The following is a 19864-nucleotide window of genomic DNA, read 5'->3' as shown; positions in this document are numbered from 1 at the left end:
TGTGGAGTTATGGTTACAGTGACTCCTCTCAGGTTGCCATGGTGATCTTTAGTTCATTTTATTTATTGTCTATGTTTTTTTTATTTTAAAGTGTGTTCTTTTTCTGCCATATTTTTATTTTTTAATTAAAAATTCACATCTCATGTTAATAAAATACAGGGGTGGACAAAATAACATGAACGCCTGTATGCTATGATGTAATCTAAGGCAATAGCAATACAGTTGATAGTATTTTTTAGTTGGTACTCAGAGAGGGTTGATTTATCCCTGTGGAAGGTTGGTCCCTGTGGTAGTAATTGAATCTTATGTATTTGTGTGTGTGTTGTTGTAGGGGATTGTATTATATTGTCCAGATGTTTGTGTTATTGTGTCCACCACCTGTAGCATATAAATTCATTCTCATAGTGATAGTATGGGGGAAGAACTATCTGGTTTTCTTTCACCTGTTGTCACATCCCCCATCTGACTGTTATGACCATAGTAAATACAGACTGTACATGTACACAAAGAGAAATACACACTTGGTCTTTCACACAGAGGTGTAAGGAAGCTTTCCTCAGCAAGGCGTCATTGTCATCTGTACATATTGTAAATGTGTGTCAGTTGTCCTTGTCTTTATCCCCCTAACAACCTATGATAAAAACGTTACAACACAGTGTAGGTGATGCCAGAGAGAAGGACGGGACTGAACACGCTTTTAACCAGCTTAGACTCAGCAGACTAACTGGGATGTTTGCTGTGATGCAGTTTTTTCTCCAACTGAGAGGAGAATCTACTGTTGTAGTGTTTCACTGCGGACAGAGGCCCCTGTGAGAAGACACTAATGTAGATGTGCTTTTTTCCACACGAAAACTGTTTTGAAGTGGAGAATGATTCAATGGCAGATTGAATTGCATAGTCAAAGCGAGGCTTGTAGAGAACCAATCTGAATGCAGATGGTGTCATTCTTCTTTATTACATTACATTATACAGTCAACATTTACACCATAATGGTAAGTTAAAGCAAAACAACTTGTCTATTTTCACTTTAAAAAATGTAGTCTCCTCGTTAAACCAATTCTTCCACAGTGCATCATAGTGCACATTTAAAAGACTTAGAAAAGAATTTATTACACTGCTCTCCCTTTTATCTTTTTGTTTTTGGCTTTTTTGCCCAGCGGAAAGTTTTTTATCGAATCCCTTTTCCTCCTCCATTGTATAATTACACGTTATAGGGAATAGTGGGCGCAACCGCTTTGTATACGTCTTTTTTCCCAAGTCCCTTAATCTTGTTTGGGTCCCATACCTATAGTTAGGGCTGTACCACATAGTTTGAGGCTTCACTAATATTAGTGACATTTGAATTATTCATCATCATCATTGTAAATTTTAAACATTTGATTTGATTTTCTTCTTTTTTTTTTTTTTTTGCACGTCTCTTCATTCTGTTTGAAAACAGTATTTCTGCACAGCTGAAGATAAAGAATAGGCTATTATTGCCTAATATTATCAGTAATATACTATTGCAGAACTCCTTTGGTCCCTATGTAGGATTGTTTCCGACTTGTGTGATCCAGTCATTTCCAGTAACCAAAAGTCAGTAGATAGTTATAATTATTTCCAAAAATCACAACATGTTTTTATCAGTCAAAATAATTGGCTTTAATTCATATTTGTTGGCCTTTTGCCTTTTAAAAACATTTTCACAGCAGTCAAAAAACAGTTTGCTCTCCCGCTTTCTTTACAAAGGGAGACACATACCTGTATTAACGGGGCGCCCTAGCAGCATCCTAATGGCACCATAAGTTACTTTTATTTAACCACAATAACAAAAGATCTATGACACTGTTATAGTAAATAACTTGGTGTTACAGATAAAAAAAATCATTATGTATATGCGGTCGCTTGTCTCTCAGCGCTCCATGGAGATGTCATTACTTTCAAAATAGCAATTGTTGAAAGATGTAGAATAAAAATAATTTGGGATGTTCTGATTTATTTTATTGCCATTGCTGAAGGGTGCGATTATTTCATTGTTTTTTTTATGCCCTCATTGGATTAGCCTGCTTCCTACTTATATTTATGTTGACAAAAATAATGAGTTATATCTACTACAGAAAGTCAAATTAATTAAAAGATCAACTCACTTAATTCGACAAATCACTTGATTCAAATTAAGGATTTTGTTTGGGGAATTTTTGTTATAATTTTTTTAATGGCGATGATGTTTTAGAATATGATGACAGCAGGCATTCGGAGCTTCATTTGAAAATTTCAGTGGAAATAATTTTTAAAAAAGACACTCGGTACAGCCCTACCTATAATGGTTTCTTTATAAAACAAAACAAAACAAAACTCCTACGCCCTTGCTGTCATTGCAATCAAGCACACTTACTGTTACAGCTTTTCATAGTTACATAATGCCTCTGCTAACATCAGTTTCCACTCCATGTAAATCCACTCTCAGTGTTGTGCTATTATTCAAGTAATCTGTCCTCGTGCTGTCCATCGCCTACTGTTGGGTTGGAGTGCTGCATGTGAGATTTCATATGAATAAGTTAACATCTAGCCTATTCTCACAAATACAGAAATCCTTTATAGATGAGATTATGGGGAACTTCGAGGTTACATCTGGAGTTTCCAAAGGCCCTGATAACTTTATAAATCTACTGAGGTAAAAATAAGTGCATTAATTAGAGTCTTGTACTTCATTGGCTTCCTCAGAGTATTCAGTCCAGATGTGCTGTGCTCCAACCCTCAGGTTTAACCCAGCATTTCATTTTCAGTTGGATGTGATGTTTTTTTTTCTGTTTAAATTCCATTATGTCAGGCCTGTGCTGAGTCCATCCCTACTACTTTACTTCTCCTGTACTGGTCCTTGGCTTCACTATGTACCTGCTGTGTGAAATAATGTTTATTTTGTTGCTCTCCTGAATACTTTCTGTGTGTATTTTCTTTTCTGAGAAGCAGAAGCTGTTTTACCCTCTGCTGTAGCTTGTCTGTTTTTTCTTTTAGTTGATGTTTATCCTTTTTTTTTATCCTCTTAGTCCGCTCTCTTGTAATCTGATTCATAGTGTTCACTGCTGTTAATTTTCACCTTGTTTTGTTTTTCTTTCAATTCTTCATTCAACCCCCCTCCCCTGCCTCCTGCGAATGGGCGCTGCGTTGTGGTTGTGATTTTGGGGGGTGGTCGTGTCATCCTGGATCCTTCCTACATTGCTCCTGGCCCCTCTCCTCTCCTGTGACCTCTGCCCTTTCACCTTTGTGGCCCTACCCTCTGTACCCTGCCTTCACCCCCCTCCCCATCGCCCTCTATGCGTGACATGTGCCCTTTGCTCTGGTGCTTGGGTGACGACTCCTGCTGTCTCCTGTTATACCTCCATGCACCACACTCTTCCCCTACACTCCCAAACCAATGCCACCGTCACGATGACCCACCCCCTTAATGTCCACCGCCATCGTATCGCCAACCCGGGCCCGTTCCCTTCACCGTTTGCCATGGGTTCTCATCACCGCTCAGTCTGCGGGCAGCAAAAGTGGCGAAGGCGGCAGCAGCTGTAGCCAATAGCAGCAGCTCTCCAGTTAAAGAGCTGAGGGACCTGTCAGCCATGGATGCTTTCCGCTCCCGCAGCATCAGTGTCTCCGAACATGCGGTCCGCAGGTTAGAGAAGAGCCTTCTGGGTAACCAAACAAAAAACAACAACAACCCAAACACTTGTTGCTTCCTCCATGGGATGATTGATGGGGATGTAGGGTCATGTCATGCGGGTCCGTTGGGTGGGCGGTGAGTGGTTTGTTGTCAGGGACACCTGGAGCGGGTGGTGCATGCTGGAGGAAGGTTTGTGTGTCGACCTTTTTGGTTTGTTTTGGGCTGCAATCATACACTTGCTGTTTTAGTTTTTGTTTGTTTTATTTGCTTTTGCATGCAGTGTTTGCAGAAGACATCAGAAAACACTTGATGATTTTCTGTTTGATTTTGCTCTAACACAGATTTTGCTTTTGTGTTCATTCAATATTAATTTGTCTTTGACTTTGGTTTTTTGTTGTGCTGGGTGTATTGCTGACTGGTTTTGATTGGCCTAACAACAGATGAATGGCAGGAGGGACTGGTGCAAAGCATGTGTATCCAAAGTGATGGGATCTTATTCTGATTGACAACAACCGCAGCCTACATCTCTGCCTCCCTTTTCTTGGTGGGAGGGCACTTCTGCTTCCTCGGCCATTGACAGGGACAACAGCAACACAACAGCTTTCTTTGCTTGCTTGACATTTATTTAATTTTTTTATTTTGCGTTTTGCTCCACTGACAAACATACACTGTGCTGCTATGACCATGGCAATCTCCTAGTCTGGGACTTTAGGACTAGCTGGGCTGATGTGAACTTCTAAAAGTTTGATTACAGACTCAAGTCATTCATATCACCACACACATATACCCACAAACACTCTGCCTGAGTTATTTTTACACCTTTATGCTTTATCGCTGCTTGGCTGACTCGCTCAAGTGACTGACAGATGTATGATCTAACACTGCAGTTGTCAGACGTGGCTACACCATCACTCTATTGAATATGTCCGACTCCTCCTGCCCAACAGATGGCAACAAAAGCCCAGTACCTTAATGTTTGAAAGAACTGCTTATTTAATTTCAGTGTGAAACACTGAACTTAATCACACTAAACAACTGCAGTGTGGATCTGATTAACCTGCTTCAACTGCTGAACGGCTGCAAATCACAATTTTCTCAAACAGTTTGTGTCTCTTGAATGGTAACACCTGAGTGACAAGTTAGATTGAAGCCTTTCCTCTGGTGGACACTTGTTTTACCTCAGACAACATGACCATGTTTTACATTTTTAGACTTCAAGTGAGAATTCACTCCAAAATCAAAAATACATATGCTTTTATCTATAGTGCTATCTATCAGTCTTCTCTCCATGTGGGGTTTTAGTCGGCGGGTGTAGTTTTGTAGAAAGAAAATAATTATGACACAAAACTACTTGCAACAAGGTCTGTGGATTATCTTGAGTAACTGGTCACGGTTTCTGGAAAGAGACATTGCTGTTGTATCTTTGGCACTTTGACCACTACAAAGTGAGTGCCATCTAGTTCCATTATATTCGAGAGAAGAAGGACATCTCTGCATCTGATAGGGGTGGGGGAAATAATCGATTCTTAGATACGTCGTGGTGGGAATATCTAAATGTTGTAATAGTTGTAATAATAATAGTTGATAATGTGATATTGATAGAATGAAAGAGGGGGAACTCAACCGTGAAAGCAGTGTAGCACCCGCATAGGGCTGCCCCTTGAAAGTCAGATTTGAATTGTCAGTGTCGGAGACTCATTAGTCAACTGAGATTGCCTTAAGTTTAGCAGTCTTTTTATTGGTAGTCAGTGTGCTGTGCAGTGTACCTCTGGGGACCTTTTGTTCCCCAGATTTTGCTGCAGAGTGAGCACTCTTGACTGTCACGTAACTCTTTAGTGCAGACAGCTGCGGACGTAATGCAGCAGCACAGAGGAACTTTTCACTGTAAGGCTCCAGGATAACATTATCCTCTCTCTTGTGCATAGAAGTGGTGAGTTTAAAGCTTACAGATACTTGATAAGACACAGTCTCTGGCTTTTGATCAACATCTAGTGTCAGCAAAATATGTTGTTGCACATTTCAGATCTGTCATTAGCACCATGTCACATTGAATGTCCCACTGAGCCCGTTCAAACTTTCAAACTTTATATGGACAAAAAAACACCCTGGATCATCAAATGCTCTGGGACAGACATAGAGCGGTTACAAGCATGTTTTTAATGTAATGTCTAATTAATTATATTTGCGAGGTGAACGTGTAGTATATTGTGAATACTTCCTACGCCATCACCCAGAGATCAGCGTAATTGGAGCGGAGCAGCAACCAGCACAGAAACAAATGAGATCGGCTAACACATTCACACACTCAATTCATTGATGGATTTAGTTTACTTTATAAAATATAAAATAAAAAGGCTGTGGACCATTTGCTTTTCAACAGTTTGTGAATGCATACTATTTCCAGCATTATTTCTTAAAGTTTATGAAATATTACAGTGTGCAAACACGGCACACTACACTGGCAAAAATATCCCACAGTGGTTTAGTGTGAGCAACCACAGATAGATTCAATCTGACTGGCACTTCCTGGTTTAAAAGCTAGGGTATGGAAGCACTTTGGCTATAAGGTTAAAGGGAAAAGGGACCTGGACATGAGCCAGACTGTATGCAGGTAAATGTATTTGTCTATTTAATTATGGATCACTACAAATGTAGTATGCAATGTTTTAAAAGTAGCAAATAGTCACACAGTGAGAAAAATAAGTTGTGGAAATTAAAAATTGTGATGCATTGGTAATGGTTTTAGAATTGATTTGTCACCCTCTAAATCGTAATCAATCAAATTGTGAGATACCTGGAGATTTTCACCCCCAATGGCCAATATCTCAAACACTCGGCAGCTAACACCAAAACAATCTAGATAAAAAGCACTACAGGTTAGAGGAAAATATATATTATTTTTAATTTTTGGCGAACTGCCCCTTTAAGGTTTTCGTAAATGTATCCCTACATGATATCGAGAAATAACCCTAAACTCTTAATTTTTAAATTAAGTTTTAATCTTCTTGTTTAGCTGAGCTGGTGTTCAACTAAACATGATTTCACATTCCTATCAACACTCAACCTGCATTTAATAAGCAAAACATGACATTCTTGGAAATGTCTTCATTCAGTTGTAATCGGAGTTGTGTAAATTCAATTAAATAAAGCACAATAGATAGCAGTGTAATAAATGATAGATAACAGTGAGCACAGCACGCTGTTTCAGTTGTGAGCGTTTCATGGTCATGTTGTTTGGAGTATGTGTCCACAAGACATTGAAGGGAAAAATGAATCATTGTCAGTAGAAGAATGGTAAGTACAAAATGTGTGGAAAAGTTGTTATTCACATGCTGGGACTTGGTCTGAGTGAGAGATTTTTTTTGTTTCCTCTGACAGAACTAATGAATCTGCACAGCTGTATAAAAAATATCTACTTTTAAATCTTTCACATTAAGTTAATTTTTTACCATGTGCACATTTTTAAAACATATTAACTCTGTTACAGTGTTTTATATTAACTGGAGATAGTCACAAGGCTGAGACAAATAAGGCTGAAACTGTTTGATAGATCCACCAAGGACAGATGTTCCTCTTGGATTGCTATCTTTCTATATTCCTGCATAGTTTTCTGCCCAATTTGTTTCAGTATTTGTTCTTTTATTGAACTTGTCTTTGATTCTGTGAGCCATGAAAACAGTCCTCCTGCCTTATATACTTCCCACAGTGATGAACACAAACAGCTGGGCTCAGTCAGCTGAGCTCAGAGTGTTGTTGTAAATTGCTAATTTTAAGTGTGTTAGCTTTTTAGCACAAGCCAACATGGCCTTCGTTTCGACTGAAGTATCTCTCAAGCCCTGATTGAAACTAATGTTATATCTGTAAAGGTGCTTTTAACCTAATTTGTGTGTAGAGCACACAGTAATGGTTGTTGTGGACACAAAGAGGTGCTGTCAACTCTACAGTGAATACTAATAAAGAGATTGGGCAGCAGCTCAGACATTAGTGCATGGTTAAACACATTTATTCACACACAGCTCCTGCCTTCTGGTTTCTCTGCACTCCTCTGGCTTACTTAGCATCAACACGTTACCCTCTGCCTGCTACACAGAGCTTATTAAAATATAGGGAAATAACCAGTAGGGTATCACAGGTGACGAGGTTGCTCATACCAGGTCCCAGTGTGTGTCTGTGTTGGTGTGCTTGAGAAAATGTAAATGCTTGCGTGGCATGTGATATAGACAGAAACATTGGTGTGTTTGCGTGATTTTGTGACATCCTGCATTTCTCTCACTGTCTTTATATCAGACCTTGCATGTCTCTGTGTGCACCGATTACATGTTAAAACATATCTGGAGCCTGTGTGCCTCCGTCTTCCTCCGTTGCCCTCCTCACTGATGTTTAACCTTGTCTCCGGTTCCTCCTATAGGATGCATACCTCGACCACCACCTGCAGTCTGGGCTCCGCTGATGAAAACGCGGTGACTCAGGCAGATGAGGGGTTGAAGACTGTCCACCTGGAGCTCACAGAGACCTGTCTGGATATGATGGCACGATATGTCTTCTCTAATTTCTCTGCCCTGCCCAAGAGGTTTGCAAGGACGTATTTTTTTCCCCCAGTATGTTTGTAAGGGGGTGGCACTTAACTATGGTTAATTGTTGGGAGAAAGAAATGTGAGAGGCTGTGGCAGTCATAAATCTGACCTCTTCTGTCCTCTTAGGTCTCCCATCGCAGAGTTCCTTTTGGCTGGGGGTCGCAGTATGACCTGGCTGGTCGGCAACAAGCTGGTGACCATAACAACCAGCGGAGGGGTCCGAACTCAAGCGCTGCTGGGCCTGGATATGGCTGAACGACTGGGAGGAGGAGGGGAAATGACCAGGTGAGGCACGCTCACACACATGCTGAAAATGAATCAGGCTTTTTAAGAACTGTCTGTCTGTCGGTTGGCCAGGCAACCACTTTGGTCAAGACTGGAATGTCTCAACAACTAATGGATGGATTGCCATGAAATTTGGTATAGATATTCATGTCCCCCAGAGGATAAATTCTATTGATTCTCATGATTCCCTGGTTTCCCATCTAGCGCACCATCATCAGATCAACATTTTAGTTTCACTAACACTTTAGTTTATGATGAAAAATGCCTGCAAAACTACATACTGTCCATCAGCCTCAGCTGTACTTTGTCTTTTAGTGATATTAGAAAACATCAGCATGCTCATATGCCAATCAAGATGATGAACATGGAAAACATTACATCTACATTGTAATTGTGAGCATGTCACCAGGCTGAAGTTAGCATCTATCTTGAAGCACCGCTGCTAGCATGGCGGCAGGGTCTTAGTCTTGGTAGCTGCTTTGTAATATAGCATTCTTGGTCCTGCAGGTCAGATCCATCACTCCACACCAGGATCACGAAAGAGGCTCCAGCTAAACTGGAGTCACAGTCGAGCCAGCAGCACAACAGAGCCACACGCATACGGGTCCGCTCGATGTCAGGTAATTAATATCCAGCTGCCTGGCACCAACAGACACCAACTTCTCTCTCATTATTTCAAACAACAACATTGGTGTTGGAGAAAACTTTCTAATGTTTGTGTGACAATTTTAAAATACCTGAAACCAGCCAAAAACTATCAGTCTGCAGTTAGTGCTATTTTCAGAAATCCATTTTTTAAACATCTTTTGAAAGGAAGGCAAACTGAGTTGCGTTCCCGCTGTCTTGAAATGAGGAATAATCGGGTAGCTTTTATCCTCCACAGATTTGCAGCCATGCTTTTATCTGTCTGCCTGTTATCTCCTCCCTCTCTGACTACATCTCATTCTTCTCCTGTCTTTTCATGATGCAAATCATGTCACTGAAGATCAGTGGCATTATTTATTATTATTCCACATTGGGTTGGAATACATTCAAAGGGAAATGGGATGCAAAATTGGACTTCTTGGCTGTGATCTTCTACCCATTAATGTCTGTGTGTACTTTGTGTGCTTTGGATTTTGTGTAGGTGGGTGTGGATGACATTAGGAATCATAAGATCTTGCTGCCTCTGTGCGTTTTACTGATTTCAGTCTTTTTGGCTTTGTCAGTCTACCTTGGTCTGAACAGTACATTTTGTGTCCTTGTCCTGTTTCCAACATTTTATAAAAGTCGGCCTTCATGATTATAAAAAAATAATCTAAATATCTTATAAGATGAGCTCGCTGTTTCAAAACTGCATGTTATGTGATGAATGTTAGGACAAGACATGACAAATGATGATGATGATGACCATCCCTTCTGATTCAAGGTGGCCATGCTCTGCGTGCTGGTCCTGCTCAGAGTCTCAGTCCACTGGTGTCTCCCTCTGAGGGTGAGTTAGCTGCTCCACTCTCTCCCCCCTCTGCCTCCACCCTGGATGGTTTGGGTCCTCCCTCCTCCGCCTCTGCTGCCCCGTCTGCACCACAGCCCCTCAAAGACAACCCCAGCCTGGCTGAGTTTGTCCCTATGCTCACACAGGGCTGGGCAGAAATCTTCATACGGAGACCGTCTGGTAAGCAATCTGCTTTTACCAAAAGCAGCAAATGACTGAACACATCAGGAGTGTTGTTGTGTTCAGAGAAGGTTTAGCTGTGTGTTCATTTTGGTTTCATTTGGTTTTATTATTATTGTCTTAAATATATTAACACAAGACCAGTTAAAGATATACTATGTAGGACCTGTCTCTTACTGTCACTGTTTGAACGCACACTGTAGGCTACTATTGTAGGAAAGTTACATTTTAAGCAAGCGACCTAAGCTAATGTTGTGTCCCTGGTCTAGGGGAACCTAGACATAACATGCTGTGACTCCCCACTCTTCCCACTCCCAGGGACCATTTCAAACACATATGTACAAAAATAATGACCTGGGTCGTAACACTAACCCCCGGCACCCACCTGTCAAACAGGAAACGGGTCAAACTGCATCGCTCTTCATCCCTATCCTCTCCTTCAGTGCTTGCCAACAAAAGTGAAAACCAACCCCAGATTCATTCTGGTTTTGGAACAAGTTTTTTCCTCTTGGTGTTTCGCCTCATTATATTTTCATCTTTTTTGCACTGTGTCTTGGATTTTAATTGCTTCCTGTGCTGCAACTACCTTAGTATTAAGTCTCCACCTTACCTGCGCGCTGTTATTGGCTGGAGGCTACACACCACTGCTCAAAGGTTGCAGCCCATTAACATCATGAACACAGCAAAATAACAAGAAATATAACAAGAAATAAGAAAATACAGGCAGATGGCAGAGTCTCTGCAGATGAGCACACCAGCACATACTTCTAGTGGGTCATAAGGGATGATTGAGGAAAATAACTTTTGTATGAGTCTATACGTTGTCCTGTAGGAAAATCCTACACAGTATACTTTTAACTACAAATTGACTGCAAGTAACAATATGCCAAAATATTTTCTGAAGCATACTGTGTGCTTTTATATTGATTTTCAGACCGTCCTTGGTTTTGTCGCTCGACATTGTGCAAATGAACTTGCAGTAACTTGAAACCTGCACAAGGTTATTTATGCATAACAGTGAACACGTAGTCTGCTTTCAGATTTTTTTTTTAAATACAAGGGCATCCTGATAAATTTGGGAGTGCAAAATATTGTTTTTGTACTTGCTGCATTTTAAAGTAAGTAAAAGGACTAATCTTATAGTGAATGCAGCATTTTTCAGCAGAGGTGTCACAAACGGTGGATATGTTTTTGTTTTGTTTTGTTTTTTTCATTTTATTTCACAGGGACGATGCAATTTAACATAGTTCCAATACAGAGTAGGACCGATGTGTTGTACAGAGAGTTTATAGCTCCTGCTAATTTTCAACTCTTGTCCCTAGTTGGGCTTTTACATGTAGACCTAAAATGTTATTAAAAATATACAGTTTAAAACATCATACAACCACAATACACAATACACATAGAGGGCACAATAAATTACATAAACCACAATCCACACACTACAATACACATACCACAGTACAAACATCACAACATATCCCAAAATACATCTACTACAATGAACTATACACATACACCACAGTACAAAAGTACACATACAACACAACACTTCACTAATAGTTCTTAGAGGTTTGAGCGCGTTCAGCTAAGAGTGGCTACAGCTCTGTTTTGCTTCCAACCAGCATTTGACCTTTGTTGTGAAGGATGTTAAATCTGTAATCAGTTTGATCTCAGTTGCTAATGTGCTGACAGCCCTTTATGGAACAAGCTGATTGTCCAAATTTAGATTTACGATATGGTATTTTACAGTTGCCATTCATGCTGCTCCTTGTTGCTCTATTACTGTCTTGTCTTTGTATAAAGCTGGAAAGAGGCTCTGGAGCTAAACTGTTGATACACTTGAAAAAGTTAATAAAGCTGTCAAAGCTGAAAAGATCGTATCGCTCTAATATGCGACAGTGATGCCACTGGACAGGCTTTTTGTCCATTATTTTCAGTGTCTGATTGTATAAAGATGTAAGGTGTCTGACTGTAGATGATGATGCTTGAGCCCATACTGTCATGCAAAATAAAAGCTGAGAGAAAATCAGAGAGTGCATGAATAACTGTGCTGCCTGTGTGGGTATGTAGGCCCTTATTAATTTAAAACAATTAAGGTTCATCTTTATTGTTTTTGAAATCTTCTTCACACGTTTATCAAATTTTAATTGAGGATCTAAAATGACTCCTATAACCTTGATGTCATTGACCTCCTCTATTCTTTCATTCTGTACCTTGATATTAAGTTTTTCAACTGAGTCCCGTGTGGTGGATTGCTTAAAGACACCAGCAAGGGAAGTGTCCTCGCTTGCAGTTGAAGTCACATGAAGATAGTGACCCCAAAAAAAGAGGCAAAAATACAAAGGCAACTACTACGTTCACTGTGGTATCGTCACCACAGCACATTTTGTGTGTTTGCAAGTTGTTTTTCATATTGTTATCACGGTAATGCGAGTGGGTGCCTGAAGGATAATTATCTAAAAACATCTGACGTACTTTTATGTGCTAAACCTTCAGCTTGTTGTGAAGTACACAAGTTTTATTTGTAGTATAGCAAAATAATCAAAACCATGTGTGGTCTTTGTAAAACAGTAGGTCTGAGGTCTGATGCATGTGTCTGTCTGTCTGTCATCACAGGTAACACGAGCTGGCTCATGTGTCTGGAGAACCCACCCAGTCCCTTCTCTTCGGAGCTCGGCAACATGCCGCTGCAGGAACTCTCCACTGTCCTTATGGCCATGGAGGGAGTAAAGGAGCCTCCTACCCAGACAGCCAGTGCTCCCGCCAGCACTGCTGCTCCTGCTCCTGTCTCTGAGCCGCTAACCCAAACACACAGCAGTGTTGGAGGAAAGGCACACCTGATTCAGCGCTCTAATACTGGTGGGTAACAGTCTGAGAAGAGAAAGCTGAAAAGATCAGAATCTTTGTGTTATATTTTCATCTTGTCGCTGTGTGTTCGTGGTTTTAATTGATCAGTGCAGGTTACTTGTCCCAGCATTTTAAGATCACAAAAATGTTACTGTGTTGTAAGTAAAATAAACACAACAACAGTACAGCCAGAATATTTAGCTACAGAACAGAAACTCGAAATGACCTAAAAAATGTAATTTTACGCATGAAAGCATCCCTCCTACCCGCCTGACTGCCTGTCTGTGGTCCTATTTAATGGATTGAGCTAAGTCAGAAATTGCCTGTGAATACTTTATGTGAACCTGAAGGCGATCAGTTGGCCAGTTTCGATTTGCTCAGGTCGTTGATCGTCAAAGATCACTGCATTGACATGCCTTGTGTTCATCAGTCAAATGTCTTTTTTTGCAGAAGCCTCCTTTTTAGTGCTTCCCAGTGTCCTGTGCTTCTGTTCACGTTCTCTCTTCCTGTGGGGCTCACCTGCCTCCAATTATTCATCCTTACCTTTTCTCTTTACCTCATCAATTCATCTTTTTTGTTCAGTTTCTTTCATTATTTCTTCTTTTCTCACTGCCTTTGAGATTTTTCTCCCCATGTTCTCATTAGTTTTAATGTTTTTTCATCCTCACCCTCCATGCTGGTTTGCGATTGGCTGTGGTGTGTTATGTGGCGTCATGTGCCACCAACCTGTCCTCTGGCGTCCCGCCTGCAGTTGGCGGCTCTCTCTGGTCTCTGGGTTTGGGCTCTGCCCCCCTAGGCCCTCCAGCCCCTGGCAGGTTGCACAGGAGCATTTCCTGGGCAGGTACCGTCCACCACATGTGTGCCCCCACCCCCCTCCAGAAAATCCTGGTGTAGTGTATTTCTTCTCACTTGCACAATAGAGTGGTCTGCCAGCACAACCTGAAAGTGACATTTGATCATCACATGACTTTCATTATATCCCCTCTACTGTAAGTTAAAGATGTTGCAAGAGAAAGTCATACATTATCTCTTACTTGGTATCAACTGTAGGAGATCCAAAGACAGCGATATTGTTTGCCCAGTAAAATGTTTTAAAGGAATGGTTTGACATTTTGGGTAATATGCTTATTCTCTTATTTGACAAAAGTTAGCTGTTCCTTTCATATCTGTTTTTTCAGTATGAAGTTTATGTGCCGGATGTTTTCTTGGCCAAAATGCTGTGCTAAGCCGGACAGACTTGTGGCAAGAAAGCAAATATTGTCTGTACTTCCTAAAGTGTCCATCTATTCCTTTAAAGGGAAACACCAGCTAAATTAAGAATTCCAATATGTTGTTTCCATGGTTTAGGAAAGTTCAATCAGTATTTGTGAACACAAACTGCTCGTTTTTTATTGTAGCCAGAAACCAGAGGTGAATCTCAAACTTGTGATGTCATCAAGTATGAAATCTGGAGCTGCTCCATAGACAATAAATGGGAGCCTGATTTTATGGACCCACAGAATGTTTTTTTTTTCTTTCTTATACCCAAATATTTTATTGCCTCGATCTTCATTATGGAGGAGCAGAGTCAGCTAATTTCAAAGGTTAATGTTGAAGCATGTTTTTAAGCATGCCTCGAGTTGGATGCAACAACTTGCTGTGACAAATTATCTTTGTTTTTAACCATGACCCAGCATTACTGTCCTCTATACCCAATTCATGCAGTATAAAGATCTTTCACTCCCTGTCCTCCATCTGAATTTCAGGTGTCCTAATAGTCACATGATTGCAAACAAGCTACTCAGTCAGTACGTTTAGATGGACAGTTTAATTCCACTTTCATGCGGAATGGAAGGCCATTCTGATAGAAGTGGTCATGTAAACGGTCATTCCGATTGAAAATTAAATCCGATTAAAGGGGGTGGTTTATTCTGTCATTCCGAATGAAAGAATTTTGTGTGCATGTATACACTCATTCCTCTTTAAGTTCATTCCGGTCTTTCTGCGCATGCTCTTTCCTTGCCCTTCTGGCGCGATGACGTATATAGCGCGCATAGCAATGGGCTGAGATAGAGCAGTCGAACTCATTGCACTCACCGGTTTCCATTCGCCACAACACAGTCCTCTATCTCCCTTCTTCGACCTTCTACCTCTCTTCTCCTCCTCAACAGACAAAGCATTAGCAAAACAAGGTTGTTGTCATACTACTGCTTAAAGAATATAAGCAAAACAAGCCTGAAAAAGGCACTAAGAAGGGCGTCGTCAAGCATATTGTTATCCGGAGCGAAGACTACAGTGTTTTCTTCTGCCCCACCCCCTATCCAATCAGAAACCTTCCCTGCCCCAAACCTTGCGCAGAGCCGAATAAAGGCGATTAAACTGATCTCCCGTGTAAACCCTCATTCGGAATGAATATTTCTCATGTAAACTACCTGGAAAGACTTTAATTCCGAATGATTTCATTCAGATTTATTTCATTCTGAATGAGAAGCCATCATGTAACTGTACCCAGTGTCTGTGGAGCAGCTTCAGACTTAATACCCTGTGACATCAGAAATTTGAGTTTAGCACTCTAGTTTTGGATTTGGCAGAGAGTTGTTCATGTGTGTTAATAATTTTGGACTGTTTAAGACCATAGGAATAACATATATAAACTTTGATAATGGGCATAGTTCCCCTTTAATTGTAAGTGAGATATGATGTGTAGGAGTTTCTTTATCGTTTGCAACTCTCTTCTCCTGCACACCTGTCACTGATAACCTATTTGTGCAAAAAAGCTGCTGCTATATAATAAAGAAATCATGAAGATTGTGCAAGTGAAGGAATTCAGAATATCTGCTTTACCCATCATCAGTCTTCTATTAACATGGGGAGGGAGGGAGGGTCCTCCACAAGAGATGCTGAAACCGTGCCTGCGCTCAGACTAATCAGTCCAATGACACCTTAAGATGGATCATGATTTATTTTTTGACTCCTTCTATGATTTGTTTTTCCATCATAATAATTTTTCTCTAACTCTATCTCTGAAATATACTCCCAGGTTGACCCTTTAACCCCTGACCCTCAGATGTTGTCAACAGAAGAGCCCAGACCTTATTGAACTAATGTGCTCTTTTTGCCTTACTGATAGACCAGTAGGGTGATGAAGACATTTTTCAGAGCAGCAGTATTAAGGTCCAACAGTCAAGTGTGAAAGAGACCTGATCACGTTGGCTGCTTCTTCTTTGAGTGTAGGGGGACTGTTCGTGGGGAGATACAGGACTGGAGGGGCCTGGTCTGGGCTGCTGTTGCAGTAACTGCATTGCGTTTTGGGCCGAGTTAACCAACAAACCAACCGAGCAGATGCATGTATCTCGATGGAAAAATCAAGTAGATGAACCAGTGATGGATAGATGCTGCCTGCTGCACTGATCTGTCTTTGTCTCTGATCTCAGTGTTTGTAGATTGGATTTACTGTAGGTCAAGATCTGAATGTCCATGTGCACACGTGTGTTTGCCTGATTGCACTTGAGATTGTTTGATCAATGTGGAAACATCTGATTCTGTTTGTTACCATGATTAATTTCAGTCATTGTATACTCGTCTAGAATCTTGATTTTTAGAGAGAATGTGTGTGAGGTGTCAAAATTACTACTGACAGAAATCATTGTTTGTTGTTGGAGTCTTATACCTGCGTATGGCTTAATATCTCTCTGATTTTGTCACTAATGGTGGACAACACCATGTGTGAGTGTGTATGTGTTTGGGGGGGTTACAACAGTTTGTCTTGAGTGTGTATCCACCTATAACCCACATGGTTGTTGCCCTGTCCTGCTGTAGACTCTGTGGTGGTGCTCGAGGAGGGGTCAGGGGTCACTACAGCACACACGCCATCTGATTGGCTAGAGAGTGAAGAGTTTGAGCCAATTACCTCTGATCCCATCTTCATGTCTGCAGACAAGTTCACCAAGACCCCGCCGCCTGGAACGCTCAGCAGGGTAAGAAGTTGGTGCACATTTTTTTAAAATTTTGCACACAAAACAGGGCATGCATCTTCCACTGACTTGATCGTATCAAGAGTAATCAAAATACTATATGTTGTACAGCATGATAAACTAACCACCTGTTGTTTAGCCATCAGCTGATACACTCCTCTAATCTTTCTCCTCCAGTCCTCCTCAACCTCCAGTCAAGATGATGAAAAGTCCACGCTGGAGGAAGTGAGTGAGGGAGCGATCCCAATCGATCAGCCCACTGCGGGACCCTCCACCCCAGGCAGTCAGGGGCCTGAGCTTCCCTTCCAGACCCACACTCAATCCCAGGGTCATGGACTCAACAAGTCCAGCTCCTCTCCGGAGCTCCAAACCTTACCCGAAGCCTTCTCCAAGGCAGCTATGGAGTCTGAGACTGCGCCAGGAGACACATTGTGGCCCAAAGCACCTTCCTTAGATGGCAAGCCTCAGCCCCAGCAGCCTCATTTTGAGAAAGAGAAGGTGGAGGGACTCACAGGAGGGGACGTTAATGGACCGGGTGGTCAGAGTCAAGGGCCTGAAGCCCCAGGTGTAGTGCCATCTCAAAGTGGAGGAGCAAGGATGAGGTTGGAGTTTCCAGCAGCAGCGGCGCAACCTGGACCCATCTCCCCAAGTGGAGGCCACAGACCGCGGGGTCACACCATCTCAGTATCAGCCCCTTCCTCCAGGAGGGAGAGGAGGACAGACAGGGACTCGTACCATAGTCGACCCGGACCCAGCAACACAGAGAAGATCTCTGGACTGAGCCCCAGGTACTTCAACGCTTGCACAAAAAACTACTGCAGCAGCTGTCGTCTGTTAATGGCAATTAAGTGATGCAATTTATTAACAAAACTCAGTAAGCTAATCTCTGCTCTGATGTGAAGAGGCAGCCTGCCAATAATCATGTTCTAAAACCCTGTTTGAGATGATGAAAAATCAGAATTGCAGGGTTGAAATGAATCTTTGAAAATGAAAAGCACTTAAAAAATGAAGAGATGATAGACTGTTTCCTAAAATATGGAATAGAACATAGTCTTAACTAAGCTGTATTATTGTTCAGATTTTAATACATTTCTTTATTTGTATGTTAACACCATGTCCATTCATGGATTCAATGCCTATGAATCACAGATCTATTCTGTGCTTTTTTTTTAATTCTTATACCTGAGCCCAACACTTATTTTTCTCTGTCGACTTCATGTCTCCTCTAGCTTTGTCTTCCTCCAGCTGTACCACTCTCCTTTCTTCGGGAACGAAGCCAACAAGCCGCTGTTGCTCCCCAAAACTCAGGTTAGTTGACCTCTCTGACTGACCTGGAATCTGCTTTAAGTGTGTTTTTACACATCGTTTACAATGTTTAATCTCTGTGGTAGGTGATTGATCGTGCTGTGAAGGTCCTGGACCAGATGCCTCCTTATGACACCCATAAGATCGGAGTGGTGTTTGTTGGAGCTGGTCAGGTGAGAACACAATGTCATTGATTGACTGTTTTAACTGAATATTACTGGGAGATAACTTCTGTTGTCTGTGGCTTCACACCTTCATCCTCTCCTCTCTCTTCAGGTCAACAATGAGGTCGCCATTCTGTCAAACGAGTACGGTTCAAACCGCTACGCCGCCTTTCTAACAGGCCTGGGCAAACTAATCCATCTGAAAGACTGTGACCCCGACCAGATCTTCCTTGGAGGGCTTGACCAGTACGGAGACGACGGAGAGTTCACCTACTGCTGGCATGACGACATCATGCAGGGTGAGCGTGCGTGTGTGAGACAGGGAAAGGAATCACATTTATGGTGATTTAATAAGTCTTTGTTTTTACACAGCTAGTCTGCGTGTTACCTCTGCAAAGGTGGTTATGTTTTTGGTTTGGTTGGTTGGTTTGTTGTTTGTCAGCAGGGTTATGGAAAAACTACTGGCCCGACTCTCATGATCTTGATGGAAGGGTGCAGCATGGGCCGAGGAAGAGCCCATTCAATTTTGAATTCATTGTAAATCCGAATCACAGGGTGGATAAACAAATTATTTTTAATGAATGCACAGCTGCGATGATGAGGCCTCAGCTAAGCACAACCATATTTTGACATAATTCAGATAGTTTTGGAAATGTATCCAGACATATGTAGCGAATGCTCTTGCAGATTTGCATATCGTAAAAGACTGGACTATTGGCCTTGGTGGAGGTCGCTGCTCTCTGAGTGCCTTCCTAGTTACTAATGCAGTCCTGTCTCTGCAGCTATCTTCCACATAGCCACACTGATGCCAAACAAGGAGAGCGACAAGGGCTGCTGCAACAAAAAGCGTCACATTGGCAACGATTTTGTCATGGTGGTGTACAATGACTCTGGAGAGGAGTACAAACTTGGCACCATAAAGGTACATGGACACACATATGCACACGTCTAAAAGTGTATAGTATATATTTTGTACTTTGACACCAATCTCTTGTCCTTTTCCCGCTCCTGTTAGGGTCAGTTTAACTTCGTAGAAGTCATTATAAAACCACTGGATTATGAATGTAACCTTGTCACCCTCCAGTGCCGCAAAGGTAAGCTGATCACTGTGTTTCCTCTGGCGTGTCCTTTGACAGTGTTCTGTTTTTCTTTTATTCCTCCTCTTGTTCTCTCTTTCAGACCTGGAGGGATTAGTTGACACCACAGTGGCCAAAATCGTTTCAGATCGGAACCTTCCACTGTTAGTCAGACAGATGGCTCTACATGCTAATGTAAGTCTTTACCCTAATCTCCCCCTCTCACTCCCAGTCACATCTACACACACTCACTCCTCTTTGTCTCCCCGCAGATGGCGTCTTTAGTCCATCAGTACAGAGCCAACCCGTCCGATGCTTATGCCTCTAAGTGGCTGGCTAGATTAAGGCATATAAAGAGAATAAGGACAAGGGTAAGAA

The 19864-nt window shown here is 41.6% G+C and overlaps 1 protein-coding gene across 3 annotated transcripts in view; it reads left to right on the top strand.

Moving 5' to 3' along the window:
• tsc2 (TSC complex subunit 2) overlaps positions 1–19864 on the top strand; it is a 37135-nt gene that overhangs the window by 16041 nt on the left and 1230 nt on the right. Inside the window, exons 26-41 of one of the 3 annotated variants that reach the window (XM_033623399.2) lie at positions 3500–3640; positions 8037–8198; positions 8329–8487; positions 8995–9107; positions 9896–10138; positions 12758–13000; positions 13740–13829; positions 16787–16944; positions 17119–17729; positions 18171–18249; positions 18333–18419; positions 18523–18709; positions 19193–19332; positions 19426–19504; positions 19590–19681; positions 19759–19857. In XM_033623399.2, coding sequence (XP_033479290.1) covers positions 3500–3640; positions 8037–8198; positions 8329–8487; positions 8995–9107; positions 9896–10138; positions 12758–13000; positions 13740–13829; positions 16787–16944; positions 17119–17729; positions 18171–18249; positions 18333–18419; positions 18523–18709; positions 19193–19332; positions 19426–19504; positions 19590–19681; positions 19759–19857 — 2683 coding nt within the window. The remainder of the gene's footprint in view (positions 1–3499; positions 3641–8036; positions 8199–8328; positions 8488–8994; positions 9108–9895; positions 10139–12757; positions 13001–13739; positions 13830–16786; positions 16945–17118; positions 17730–18170; positions 18250–18332; positions 18420–18522; positions 18710–19192; positions 19333–19425; positions 19505–19589; positions 19682–19758; positions 19858–19864) is intronic. The other 2 variants (XM_033623396.2, XM_033623397.2) reach the window with 2 other exon arrangements.

Source organism: Epinephelus lanceolatus, chromosome 3 (assembly GCF_041903045.1).
Source record: "Epinephelus lanceolatus isolate andai-2023 chromosome 3, ASM4190304v1, whole genome shotgun sequence".
Classification (NCBI taxonomy): domain Eukaryota; kingdom Metazoa; phylum Chordata; class Actinopteri; order Perciformes; family Serranidae; genus Epinephelus; species Epinephelus lanceolatus.
Note: the sequence above shows the minus strand (reverse complement) of the source record. Positions and strands in the feature narration are given on the sequence as shown.